Below are 13,017 nucleotides of genomic sequence, written 5' to 3'. Positions count from 1 at the left end.
TATAATTTACTGACAACATGGCACTGTATTTCAGGACAAAACTGGTGGGAAGATAATTTCTCGCAGGACTAACATTCTTATACTGTATAGAGGCAGACATTATGATCCCAAACAAAGGCCTGTTATTCCTCTAATGTTGTGGAAACCTCATGAGCCGATCTACCCAAGGTTGATAAAGGACGTTGTTGATGGCTTAACTTTGGAAGAGACCAAGGAAATGAGAAAGAGAGGTCCGAGTATCCCACCTTTGACAAGGCTTAGTAAGTGTGTGCAATATATATGCATTCTTTGTGAGTCATATATGTTAACTTTGTCTTGGTTTAAAAAAATTGTAGTAATTTTTAATGTCTTGTACTATTGCATGTAGCAAAGAATGGGTGCTATCATCGTCTGGTGCAGAAAGTAAGAGATGCTTTTACACAGAATGAGTTAGTAAGGATAGATTGTACGGGCGTGGAAACAAGTGACTATAAGAAGATTGGTGCAAAACTAAGGGTAACTTTCTTAGGCACTCAGTGTGTTTTGAATTTTCCATCAGTTTGAATCCAGCCCCTTGGATCTTTTGATGCCATTTAACATTAGTGCATATTGTGATGCCACTGAAGATTCTGAAATATCAGTTTCTTACAAATTTATTACCATTTATGAGTGCAGGATTTGGTACCATGTGTCCTCCTCCTCTTCAAGGATGAACAAATTGTCATCTGGAGGGGGAAAAACTATCATGCTACAAAAACTTCAAGTGAGCCAATCTCAGCTGTTGTGACTGAGGGGTCAAACAATTCATTAATGCTTTTAGAAGCAACACATGATGCAGATAATAACAGTGTAGGCACCTGAATAGGATTGAGGTGTATTAAATTTCTTTGCTCATTCATTTTCTTCATAGATCTTTGCATATTTGTGTTGTAGTTCTTGAATTGATGGATTTAACCAACTGGACTAAGTATTTTGCGTATCTATCATAATAATGTAAATTATGAATTAGATGCTCAAGGTTTCCATGGATTAATTAAGGACAATGCAAGGTTTCCATGGTTTCCATTATGTTTCCAGAGGGCTTTTGATGGCACATTGGAAATTCACAGCAAGCGAGGAAATTCAACAGGGTTGAAATTTGAAAATAAATCTATCCTTCAAATTTGATGGTTTTGACCATTATCGGAGGGCTGAAGTATTTTATTTCACTTTGATGATGGGTATGTGGAAAGAATTTCTAAGCATATTTGATGGCCAAACTACCGTGTGATGCGTAATTTGGCCATCATTCCATCCCCGATCCCCAGTGACACCTCTGCCTCTAAAAGGAATTGATACTAATGCACAAAGTCAAGGTGACGAATATTTGATCATGAAGAGAGGTGGCTAATTTTGAGAGAATTTAAGAGGATAGCTACTTGGTTGGAGTCATACCAAACCTTTTGTGTTAGTAGAAGATAACATTTTGAACTTGACTCCCATATGTGGTCTGTTTATTGATTGAAAGGGACAATTTTGTAGGCAGTTTGTCGTGCTATCTGAGTTTATATATTAACGTTTACAAAATTTTGTCAGTGGTAACTGAATAGCATTCAAAGCTTACCATCTTTAATGCTGTAAAAAGGCTGTACAGCTTGGATATATTTACTAGAAAATCAAGAGGATGATAGATCTGGTAGAAAGAGATCATCTGGATTTCAACCATGCGCCAAAGACAAGAATTCAAGGTAAATCGTACAACAAAAGATGTGGTGATTGAAGTGGTCGGAAGCTAGTTGGTTTGCCTGCCACCTTGTTGAATTCAAAATACTTATGTGTGGTGATTTAGACAACAACATAAAATGACCCTCATTATAGAGGAAAAACTGGAAGATAGTTCTTTGATAACAGCTAGAACATGATGCCTGGGACTGTAAACAAAAGCTTCTCACTATTACGTCAAAACCTGTGTCACATTGATGGACAACTGTGGCATAATTTTAGCATAATTGTTTGGATGCTTTAGTAAATGGAGTTTTAGTTATGAGATGATTCTACAAACCTCTGTTTAGCTCGATATTTGGTGTTCAAGAAAATGGAATAATTTTGAAAGATATCAAATTGAATTCTAAGAGTATATAAGAGAGACTCCATGGCATTTTATTTGCAGAGGGCTGAGATTTGCAGATGCATATGCAGCATGGTTTTTTAGCTACACTCAAACGTCAAAAATCTAGGGACACTATTTCAGTCGTATTTTGTGAAGAGAAGCAAATAACAACAAAGGTAAAGAGAGAATTTTCAGCATGAGTTAAGCATCTTTCTTAACTATTATGGTTTAATTTATAGATGAAAACGGGAGACGACATATTTGATGTAGACATGACGACAATTCTGGCACTCTCGAAGGATCAAACATGGTGTAATCCTGAGTTAGGTCATTATGGTTATATCAACATTAATATATTATAATAATAATAATAATTATACATTTTATACTTATATAATATATAATGATATTATTTCAAACTTTTCCGAATTGAATAATATTTTGGGCCTTGTATTCTTTGTATTATTAGTAAATAATAATAATAATAACCTATTTTTAATGTCATGGTCAAGTCGGAAATTTGGTAGATGAGAACCCTTTGTTTGTGGGACAAGGGAGATGTACATATCCCTTCTGGGTTTGAACTTGTGACTTCTTAGGAAGAAAGACATACTGGTAACCATTAGACCCACTGTTATAATTGCTATGAAAGTTTGTAATTATTAAATATTTTCTTTCCAGTACATATATGGTGTAATTTATAAGATCTTAAATCTAAAACCCACTATGATAATAGCTAGACAGATACATCTTCCCAGTGATGTGCAGGTGATAGTACATATATGGTGTAGTTTATAAGATCATAAATCTAAAAGCCACTATGATAATAGCTAGACAGATACATCTTCCCAGTGATATGCAGGTGATAAGTATAGTGGCAATTTATAAGTGATTGGTTATGATTTTGCTGCTATCTTTCATTTAAATTTTCTACCAGAATATATCTCTTTTAATTTCAGATTTATCCTATACCATTTCTATTAGTTCTAAGCCTTTTTTAATTCAAGTGGACTTTTTGTTTTTGTTCATTTGAGTGCAAAAAGCTTGAAGAGCTTCCACATAGAGGGTATATGATACATCGGGGATTAAGATGGGTTTAGATTGGTTTTAAATTAAATTTGTCTTAACCAATTCTTAGTTGCAAACTTTTTTTGAAATGCAACACACTAGAGGAAAAACTTGCACATTAAATGCACCAAATCCTTTAGTTGTAAACTTTTTTGAATTGGAGCGCTGATACATTCGAGATTATCATACGCTAATCCTTAATTGCAAACAATTTTTTTTAGGAATGCAACACACTTGAGGAAAAGCTTGCACATTGAGGGATTTGATGCTGTCAGGGATTAAGATGAATTTAGATTGGTTTTAAATTTTAAGCAAAAGCAGGGATTAAGATGAGTGTAGATTGGTTTTAAATTTTAAATTTTGTTTAGTTGACATGTGCGCCGTAAACAGTGTGCATCTCAATACATTGAGGATGGGTTAATAATTGGTCAGTTTAGGCAAATATGCCATTCCTAGGAAGTGGAATATAGCCATGCTTGGGACCATGGGATGTTGCTGCGAAGGGTGTGTGCTCTGGTACATACCACAAAACTCTGTTTTAGGAACCTTGTTGTTTGGCTTGGGTGCTTAGCGAAGAAGCCCTGCTATGCTTGGTTCGCTCCTTCCTATTCTGCTTGCATTTGTGCTTGTTTCGTTCTATTTTTGAATGGACAATGGTTTGGTTCCAAAATCAAAGAGACCAAACCACATATTTACTTTGTAATTGTGGCCAAAAGCCATATTGAAAGGGAAATTCTTTTGTTGATTTAGCAAAACAGGTTGTGACATTAGAGATTTGACCACCTTTCGGAAAATACAATTCGCTGGGAGCTAACAAATATCCCATGATCAAATATTTGGTGACGGTGTGAATATTATATAGAGAAAGTGAGGGTGACACAACTTATAAAAAAGGGTTTTGGAAAATCTAAGGAGGAATAAGAATATTCCCCTAAAAGATCTCTTGATTGAATACGTTAAAAGTTTATTTTAAATACAAGGAGTGTGTCCAATTTTAAGGCTAAGTACGTTTATCTATTTCAAGAGATCATATTTCCATGTGAAGGCTAAATTTTTTTCAAGGATATACTTGTAAAATCCTTACATTTCGTGTGCATGTTTGGATTTCTTGCCTTTTGAAAAGTGATCCTTTGCCTCATACCTTAATGTGGGCTTTAGCGACTTCAAATCTATGTTTATAGCTGCAAACTACAATATATGGAAAAGGTACATATTGTATGAGCTTCGTGTTCTAGATGTACAATGTGGGTTACAAATGGAGATGAAACAAAACCCCATAAAAATGATAAGGGTAAGGGAAAGGAGAGATGTTGCAAACAATTAATGAAAGATAAAAAATGAAGAGGCAACCATGTGTTGGATGTTAGTTTCGGGTAGTAGTGAATAGGCCTTCTAGTCTCTATGGTGTCTATGAGGCTAAGGAACAAAAGATCTCCAGAATCTAGAAAAGGTTTCTCAAGAAACACCTTAGAAACACCTTAGAAACACCTCATTTACATTAATTAGCCAATAATTATTTTCTAAGTCTAACTTAGGAAAACTGGTTAATTAAATCAAATTAATCGAGGAAAATCAATTTTGCTCTAAAGACTTACGGAAAAGTTATTTGACAGAGTCAAGATGATCTTAGCCATCGATTGAGATGCGATCATGGCCGTTGAGAGTCCAACGAGAGATTATAAGAGCAAGTCGATGGGGTTTGGAGAATACACAAAACAAAAAGCAGTTTGACTTACCCAGTGGCAGTGATTTAGCAAGGGCACAGCTAAAGCAGAGGGAGACATTGACAACGAGGTTTCAACAGAGATTTGGGTGGAGAATTTTAGAAAGGATTTCCATAGATTTTCTAGTGTCGTAATGATAGGAAAGGGAGACCAATTTTTTTTGCAGATAGGTCGTACTTAGCAGTGCGAGTTAGCCAATGCACAAATCGATTTCCACTTTCCGGAGACAGGTATGAAAGGATGTGCGTGTGCGAAAGGATGTGCGAGTAGCCTAGTGCGAGTTGCAGGTGGGCAAAGGGGTTGTAGGAACAATTTCCTGTAGTGGTTCGAGTTCCAGTTTGGGCCACTAGCATTTCCAGTTTTGCTAGTGCGTAGAGTAGGCAGGAGGTGCAAATAGAACTAAGGAGGTTGAGTTTATTTTGTAGAGGAAAAATGGGGTTTAGATTTATTTGCCAGTGGTGAAAATTGTATGCTAGAGCTTTGCTAGTGTCAGGCAAGCAAATCATTGTACTCATATTGTTGAAGATTAATAATAATAAAATCCTCATCTACTGAACTGGTTTTCCCTTCGAGGTTTTTCCAGGGTGTAGAAATTTTGAATAATAAACACTTATTCACAGAGATTATCCCGATTATACACTATTGCGGAATACATGCATAATACATAACTCCCTCTACGTTGATCATCAATTTAGCAACATCAAAAACAATGAAACATCAATCGCATGCACACATTAACACAGTATGTAACCCGCGGAAAGCTTACAGTTGAAAACCCCACACTATCTGTATATTAACGATTGAGAACATGTAACAATACATAGTACAATACTCCTCACAAGTACTCAATACTATCTCCACCTGTTACACACAAAACTAGCTTAGATCCGAACAAGTCACAGGTTCAAATCTCCTCCGCTGCTTTGCCTGCCTCTATTGCACAATACCAAGTGAAAATCACGTGAGCACAGGCTATTTCACTGGGCATATACTGTGCAATCCTCATGGGCATACTCAATCCATTGATTGTGCAAGATCTCATGCACAACTATAGTCACAACTGATAGCAATCTCAACCTCTAACACCTGTCTCCACTGAACTGTACATGCACTGAGTTAACTGATGTATTCTTCAGTTGCATTATGAGTTAATAATTAGTGAATTAATTTAATCAATTAATTCACATCACTCATCACTAGTCTATTTGCAGTTAGACTAATTACAACTAGTTTAACCAAGTCAAACTGAACACAACTCCATCAACTCCACATCCAACTCCACAGAACTCACATGCACGAGTTCTAACTGATGTCATGCATGCAATAGCTCAACTGACCCACAAAGGAAGCGTATTTCCTTTTGACAGCTGCATGTGCCACATCTGTAGCTCAAACTGAAGTGCTCCAAGAGGATAAGATAATGTTTATAGTCTAAATATTATTATGAGACAATAATATTTGACTTTTCTATTTTTAGCCTGGCAGTCTAAAAATAGACTTTGATCACTTCGTTGTGAACCAGAAATAGAAGTCCATCTATTTTTCCCAACATGACCAATCATCCATAAACTACATCCTGCAACTCATAGACCATGATCCATATGTCTAAAAATAGACATAGTCTAAAAAATAGACTTTGCGCCAAAAATACCCTGCGGGCCCACTTAGTGAAGGCGACTTCTTTCCACTAAGCTCCATCATCTTGTTGCATTCTCAACACAGGGATGATTGTCCAAAAATATTGGTGTCCAATTTTATGTGTCTGCATTATTTTCTTAGTTCCAATGTTTAATTTTGTGAAGAGTTGCAGTAGTGAATTTATCGTTATTTTCCATATTAGTTTTGAGACAATTAAACTACATAAATTAGGAGATAAATATCTAGTTATTGCATTCATGGAGATTTCACATGGTATAAGAGCGGATCTAGCGTAGAGGGTTTGTTGCATAGGGCTTTTGCAGGAGTAAATCAGTGCAAGGCCTGGAAGAGAAAGCACAGAAGGTTTTGTAACCCAATTTATTAATTTCTCGTGTATTGGAGTTTGCAGATTTTCCAGAGATGGCCGCAATAGGATTCAGAGATCAAGACAATTTGGATATGTCTTCTAGGTTGGAAGATGAATTCGATGTCATAGCTTTCCTCAATTCCTCCACGTCTACAGGTGTCTGGTACATAAACAGTGGAGCGTCAATGCATAAAACTGGGGTTAGAGATTGCTTCTCTAGCTAGAGGGAGGAGGAGATGGACTTTTAGTTCAGATGGGAAACAAAATGAAGTATACTCCAATCGAGAGAGGTACCATCAATATTTAGAGGGAGTTAGACAAAAACACTAGTGTTACAAATGTGTTGCATGTGCCAGGTTTGGGCATGAACTTGATTTCAGTTTTTGCACTATAGGATAAGGGATATGATGTCTACTTCGTAGGGCAGAAGGTGTTCATTAAACATTAGAGTTGGAAAAAGGTGAAGTAGGTTGGGGTTCGAAGCAACAAGCTCTACAAGTTGCAACTTGATTCTCCAAAAGCACTAGTTAGTAGCAACAATAGCAATGGTAAAGACTTGGGAGAATTGTGGCATAGGAGAATGGGACATTTACACCATGGAGCACTTAAGATGCTTAGTGCAACTATGACAGGGGTTCCAGAATTAAGCACAGAACATGATGATGTGTGCAGGGGGTGCGTACTTGGGAAGTTTGCTAAGGCGACGTTCCCAAGGAGTGATAGTAGAGCCGATGGTGTGTTATAGTTGATACACTCAGATATTTGTGGCCCAATGTCCACCAGATCTTCCAGACGGTATGAGTATTTTGTCACCTTCATAGATGACTACTCCAAGAAGAATTGAATTTACTTTATGAAGACGAAGGATGAAATCTTCAGTCGCTTCCAAGAGTTAAAGGCTCATGGGGAGAACACAACAGGAAAACGGATCAAGGTGCTTCGTACAGATAATGTATGAGAGTACACATATAGTGACTTCACAGGGTTTTATGCAAAGGAGGGAATCAGGAGGGGGTGGACAACTCCATACAATCGACAATAGAATAGAGTAGCAGAGCGAAAGAATAGGATGATTGTTGCGGCAACAAAGACTATGTTGTATGACTAGGATATGCCTAATTTTCTTTGGGCAGAGGCATGTAGCACAACATAATACATACAGAACATGGTTCCTGATAAAGCATTGGGGAAGGTAACGCTAGAGGTCTTTACAGGGAAGAAACAAGAGGTCGGTCACTTCAGAATCCTTCGCAGTATAACATACTGTCATATACTGGATGACAAATGCACCAAACTTGATTAGACTACAGAGAAGGGATTTTTCTTTGGGCACAACGAAACATCCAAGGCGTATAGCATCTATGTTCAAAACACTAAGAGGATCATCGTGATACGAGATGTGAAGTTCCAGGAGGAGAAAGCCTTCAGGAGGTCTCGTGAGTTGCCAACAGGTGATCAGAGAGAGCTAGTAGAAGCTCCATCGGTTCAACAACAGGGACAACCCCAAGGATATCAGAGCACAAGTACAATTACTAGTACGAGCACTAGCTCAGGTGCAGGTTATCTTGCAAGTTTGCAACAAACAGAGCAACAGGGGCAAGAAGAGGAGTTGGAAGCTCCACCCACCTCTAGTGGTAGAACTAGTAGAGAAGTTTGTCAGACGCTGAAGGTTGTGCAAGAGTTTGTGGGAACTCTTAGGATGGGCAAGAGGGAGCGTAGACAACTAGACAGGTATGAGACGTTGGTGACAAAGGTCGTTGATAAGGGACCTTCGACCTATTATGAGGAGGCTGCATAACATCAGGTGCGGCAGGATGTAATGGTCGAGGAATATTCCTCAATCATTTAGAACAATGTGTGGGAGGTAGTGCCTAGACCAGTGGACAAGGCAGTAGTCTACTCCAAATGGATCTACAAGATCAAGTACGCTGCTGATAACTGTGTAGAGAAGTACAAGGCGAGGCTTGTGGCCAAAGGGTATGCGCAGAAGGAAGACATTGACTATGAGGAGACCTTCGCACTAGTGGCCATATATACTTCCATCCAAGTAGTGATATCTCTAGTAGTGCAGATGGGATGGTAGATTCACTAGATGGACGTCAAGACAACATTCTTGAATGGGGTGACAGATGATGAGGTATATATCGAACAACCAGAGGGTTTTGAGACGCATGAGAAAGGCCACACATGTGCAAACTGAAGAGAGTGCTATATTGGCTCAAACAAGCTCCCAAGGCATGGTATGGTCGGATTGAAAACTACATGTAACATATGGGCTTTGTGAAGAGTGAAGTAGACTCAAATCTCTATTATTTGATGGTTGGAGGTGAGCCACTCATACTAATTTTTGTATGTGGATGATCTCTTCTTGACAGGATCACCAGGGCTCATGGAGGATTGTAAGAGGGACTTGGCAACAAAATTTGAGATAAGGATTTGGCACCGATGCATTACTTTCTAAGACTAGAGGTGTGACAGACGAACAGGGAGATCTTCCTTAGGAAAGTGAGATATGCTATGGAGATCCTGAAGAGGTTCAGGATGCAGGGCCTTAGATCCATGTCCATGCCCATGATTACTAATTGGAGGAAGATAGATGCATCAAAGGATGCAGGTGTGGACCCAACCTTGTATAGGTAGTGCATCAATTCATGACAAAATATTACTTGGAGCAGAGGAATTCTCTTCTCAGTATTACAAATCAGTTAAATAAGATTACATTAGAAACATCAGTAATAAATGACTTAAGTTGACTAAACTGGACTAACTGAAACTGAACTAGGACACTTGGATGGACGGTTTTGACACCTAGCAGGTGGTTGGAATTAGATTCTCCAACACTCCCCCTTAATTACAACCACATAAAAATTTAATTAAGATACTTGTTGGTCTATGTCTCATGTAGGCTTACAATTTAAAAAATTGACTTCAACTACATTTACTTTTCTTCTTCTCTTCTTCTAGATCCTATAGCCTCTAAATTGTTTTAGCACTTTCTTCTTATTGTAGGCTTCAACTTTTAGTTTCTTAATTTGCTGCTGTAGGTCCTTCATTTTTCCAGGCTGTCTAAGCATGTCCTTCATTTTTCCAGGCTGTCTAAGCATGTCCTAGACCTCTTCAAAAATTGGATTGTATGTGGAGTGCTGCCACATGAAATCTTCTGTTGTGTTCTTGGCATCATCAATTTGCTGCAACATAAAACCATAATACAATTTCATCTCTTCAAGACTCCAATACCTGAAAATTTCATTAATTTGTTCATCATCCAAGTTGTCTTCAAGGTTTATTTCTGCAGTTTCTATGCATACTTTTTCAAGACATGGTGTTGCAAGCCATGCTTGAAGGAATTTTAACTCTTCTTCATAATCGTCTTGTTTACCAGTGCATTGGAAATCAATGGTAAGTTTAAAAACATCTGCAGAACCAGATTGGTTCTGTTCCTTGTGCTCTGTAATGAGAGCTTTCTCATGTTGCACTTCCAACTCTCCTTCTGCTCGTCTCTGTTTTCTCTTTGTGGGCTTCCTTCTTTGTCTTTGCCTCTATCTCTATCTCTGTCTCTCTCTTTGTCTCTTCCACTTTTGTACTAACTCGTGTTGTTGCAGACAGGTTGTCTTCCACTAAATCAAGTGGGATTTTCTCACTGAATAATATCATGTCTATATGATGTTTTTGTTGTATCATTTGCGACCATTCATCTTTAGGTAACATGTCTTCATCAAAATTTACATCAACAATATTAATTGTTGGATTCACCATAGTATTGATAGCTTCAATGACAGTTTCATTGTCATCAACAAGCTCTATTGCTGGATTCACCAAAATTTCATCAGCAAGCTCTATTGTTGGATTCACCAAATTTTCATTAGCAAATTTTGTTGTTGGATTTACCAAATCTTCATCCACTTGCCACTGTGCATAGTGGGATTCAACAAACTTTTCATCTCGATGTAGATCTGTAGTCATAGATCCACCTTCATCTTCAACTTTAAAGTTCCCCCTTGCACCAAAACTCCTCTTAAGGGTATCCCAAGCCTCCTTGGATGTCTTGGCATATGAAATCAGGGGAAGAATATTGTCATCCACATATTCTTTTATGCATTTCAATGCAAAGGCGTCCTTCTACCTCTTCACTTCCATATCTAAAAAGATTTCAAACATCTCCTGATGTCGTTTTGACCACCTTAGCCTCTTGGCTTTTCCCATTTGTTGTGGCTTTTCAGACATGACAATTTCCTGTTGTTGTGCGTTTGTGGTGGCTTCTTTGCTGCATAGCTTCCACAAAATAGATGGATCTACAAATTCTTTATAAATGCTTTCACAATTTTTTCTTTTTAAATGTTACAATGCCCACAACTGAGTTCTAATTTTTCTTTTCAATAAACCCTCTTTAAACAAACAAATTTCATTTCCCTTTAAAAAAAGTATATAAACAAAGCCCTTTTTGTTAAACAATATATGAGCATTCTTAAAATAATGCTTTGAAGCCCTTAGAAAAATAATGCTTATGAAGACTTTTAAGAATTTACATATGCCTTTTTTTTATTTTGGAAAACCACATGGTGAATCGGTAATTGCCAGTCCTAATCTATGGGAGACCCAGGATCAATCCTTGTCGCTGCCACTATAACACCAAGAGTACATCCAACTACCAGCAAGTCGATATACTAAGATCCTATGGTTTTAGCAAAGCGAGACTCTCGTGCCACCAAGGTGGGGGTGGGGAATTTGCTTCTCGAGCATCCACCACAGCAGGCCAATGTACTCAATGAGATTTGAACTATGGTCTCCCAGGCTTCGGCCAAGTAGACTTACCGTCAAACCACACATCACTGTTACACCTTAAAAAAAACTTTTAATGTACTTTTTTTATTCCAATCTTTTCAAAATAAAACCATTCTTCATGAATTTTTAAGAGTCGAAAAAAATATCTTTCAAGAACCTCTTGAGTGATGGCTTTGACTTTTGGTGTGTCATGCTCCCAATCGGATTTGTGCTTTGCTAGATTTGTTTTTCAAACTTCGACAACTGTGCTCGCTCCTCTGTATGAAGACCCACTCTTTAGGCTTTCTTGCTTTTCAATGGAATTCATGGTGGCGTCAATGGAATTTGCGGCTAACGCTTCAAGAATTTTTGGCACGTCCTTTGGACAAACAAAACCTCCGCTCCTTCGAATTGGTTTGACCGTCGAAAACAAAAATGAACATTTGAAAATTTTTGCAGCGACTTCGTTAATTCGTGTGTGCAACTCTGACGACTTTTAATGCCTAATTTTGCACAGTCCTTTAACGTATGCAATGTATATATTTTAATTTTTTTCGACAATTTGGTAGGCATGGGACGATATGCGCAATTTCTTCTTGGTTGAGCTGCGAATACGATGCATGGAGTCTCTTTTAAAGGTGCACAATTTGTTAACACTCTGTAAATTTCCCAGGTTGAGGAGAGAAATCCCAGAGGTAACCACAAAACCACTTGCAAGTTAGAATCTAGCCCTTCTAGCTTTGGAGAGGGCTCTCTCACTTAGGTTGTTCAATTAATATGATATTTGGCTAGGCATAGGGCATAGTGCTTAATAAGCACTGATTTTCAAAGGTTTGTTGGCAAGAAAAGAGACAAATCCATTGGACATGGAGTCATGTCAAATTGATTATTTGTCCAGCGATATGATGAAGAGAGAAAGGGTTTTTCCACAGGGGAAAGGTAGACAATCTTGGTAATGGAATTAATTCGTTGTAGGAGGGTGAGTGTGAGAAAAGATGGAAACCACACAAAGAGTGTCAAACTGCAGATAAATTCTGAATGTTGCTTTAAGAGGAAAACATAGATCACTTGGTAAAACTAAATCAGAGTATCTTTTAGATGAATTCCGAGATAAACATCTGGTTCTTCCAAGCATGAAGGCATACATTCAAGAGATGTAAAAATGTAAGAAAAACTTACAGTATGAAAGAAACACAACACCATCAAGATTTGACATAGGAATCCCTACAAATCACCTTCTGTCTTTCATTCACTAGCAAAAATATTTAGAAATACAATGTACACAAAGTCTCTTTCTCTCCAATCTAACCAACCAACCCTTTTTACATTCAGATTCATGAATTATATACAATATGCTCTTCCTAAGTCAAAGGGGGTCGAAATCCATCATT

General features: G+C 37.8%; 1 protein-coding gene across 1 annotated transcript in view; it reads left to right on the top strand.

Annotated features, from left to right (window-relative positions):
* The window catches only part of LOC149187128 (RNA-binding CRS1 / YhbY (CRM) domain-containing protein), a 42,330-nt gene extending 41,322 nt beyond the window's left edge, over positions 1 to 1,008 (top strand). The window contains exons 3-5 of the mRNA XM_089411291.1: positions 35 to 260; positions 368 to 495; positions 655 to 1,008. Of these exons, the coding sequence (XP_089267417.1) occupies positions 35 to 260; positions 368 to 495; positions 655 to 840 (540 nt within the window). The 3' untranslated portion in view covers positions 841 to 1,008. The remainder of the gene's footprint in view (positions 1 to 34; positions 261 to 367; positions 496 to 654) is intronic.
* Positions 1,009 to 13,017: the final 12,009 nt, after the last annotated feature.

Source organism: Pinus tabuliformis, chromosome 3_1 (assembly GCF_031772625.1).
Source record: "Pinus tabuliformis cultivar Carrire ecotype Pingquan chromosome 3_1, CPIR1, whole genome shotgun sequence".
Taxonomy (NCBI): Eukaryota; Viridiplantae; Streptophyta; class Pinopsida; order Pinales; family Pinaceae; genus Pinus; species Pinus tabuliformis.
This window is presented reverse-complemented; position numbering and strand designations above follow the sequence as displayed.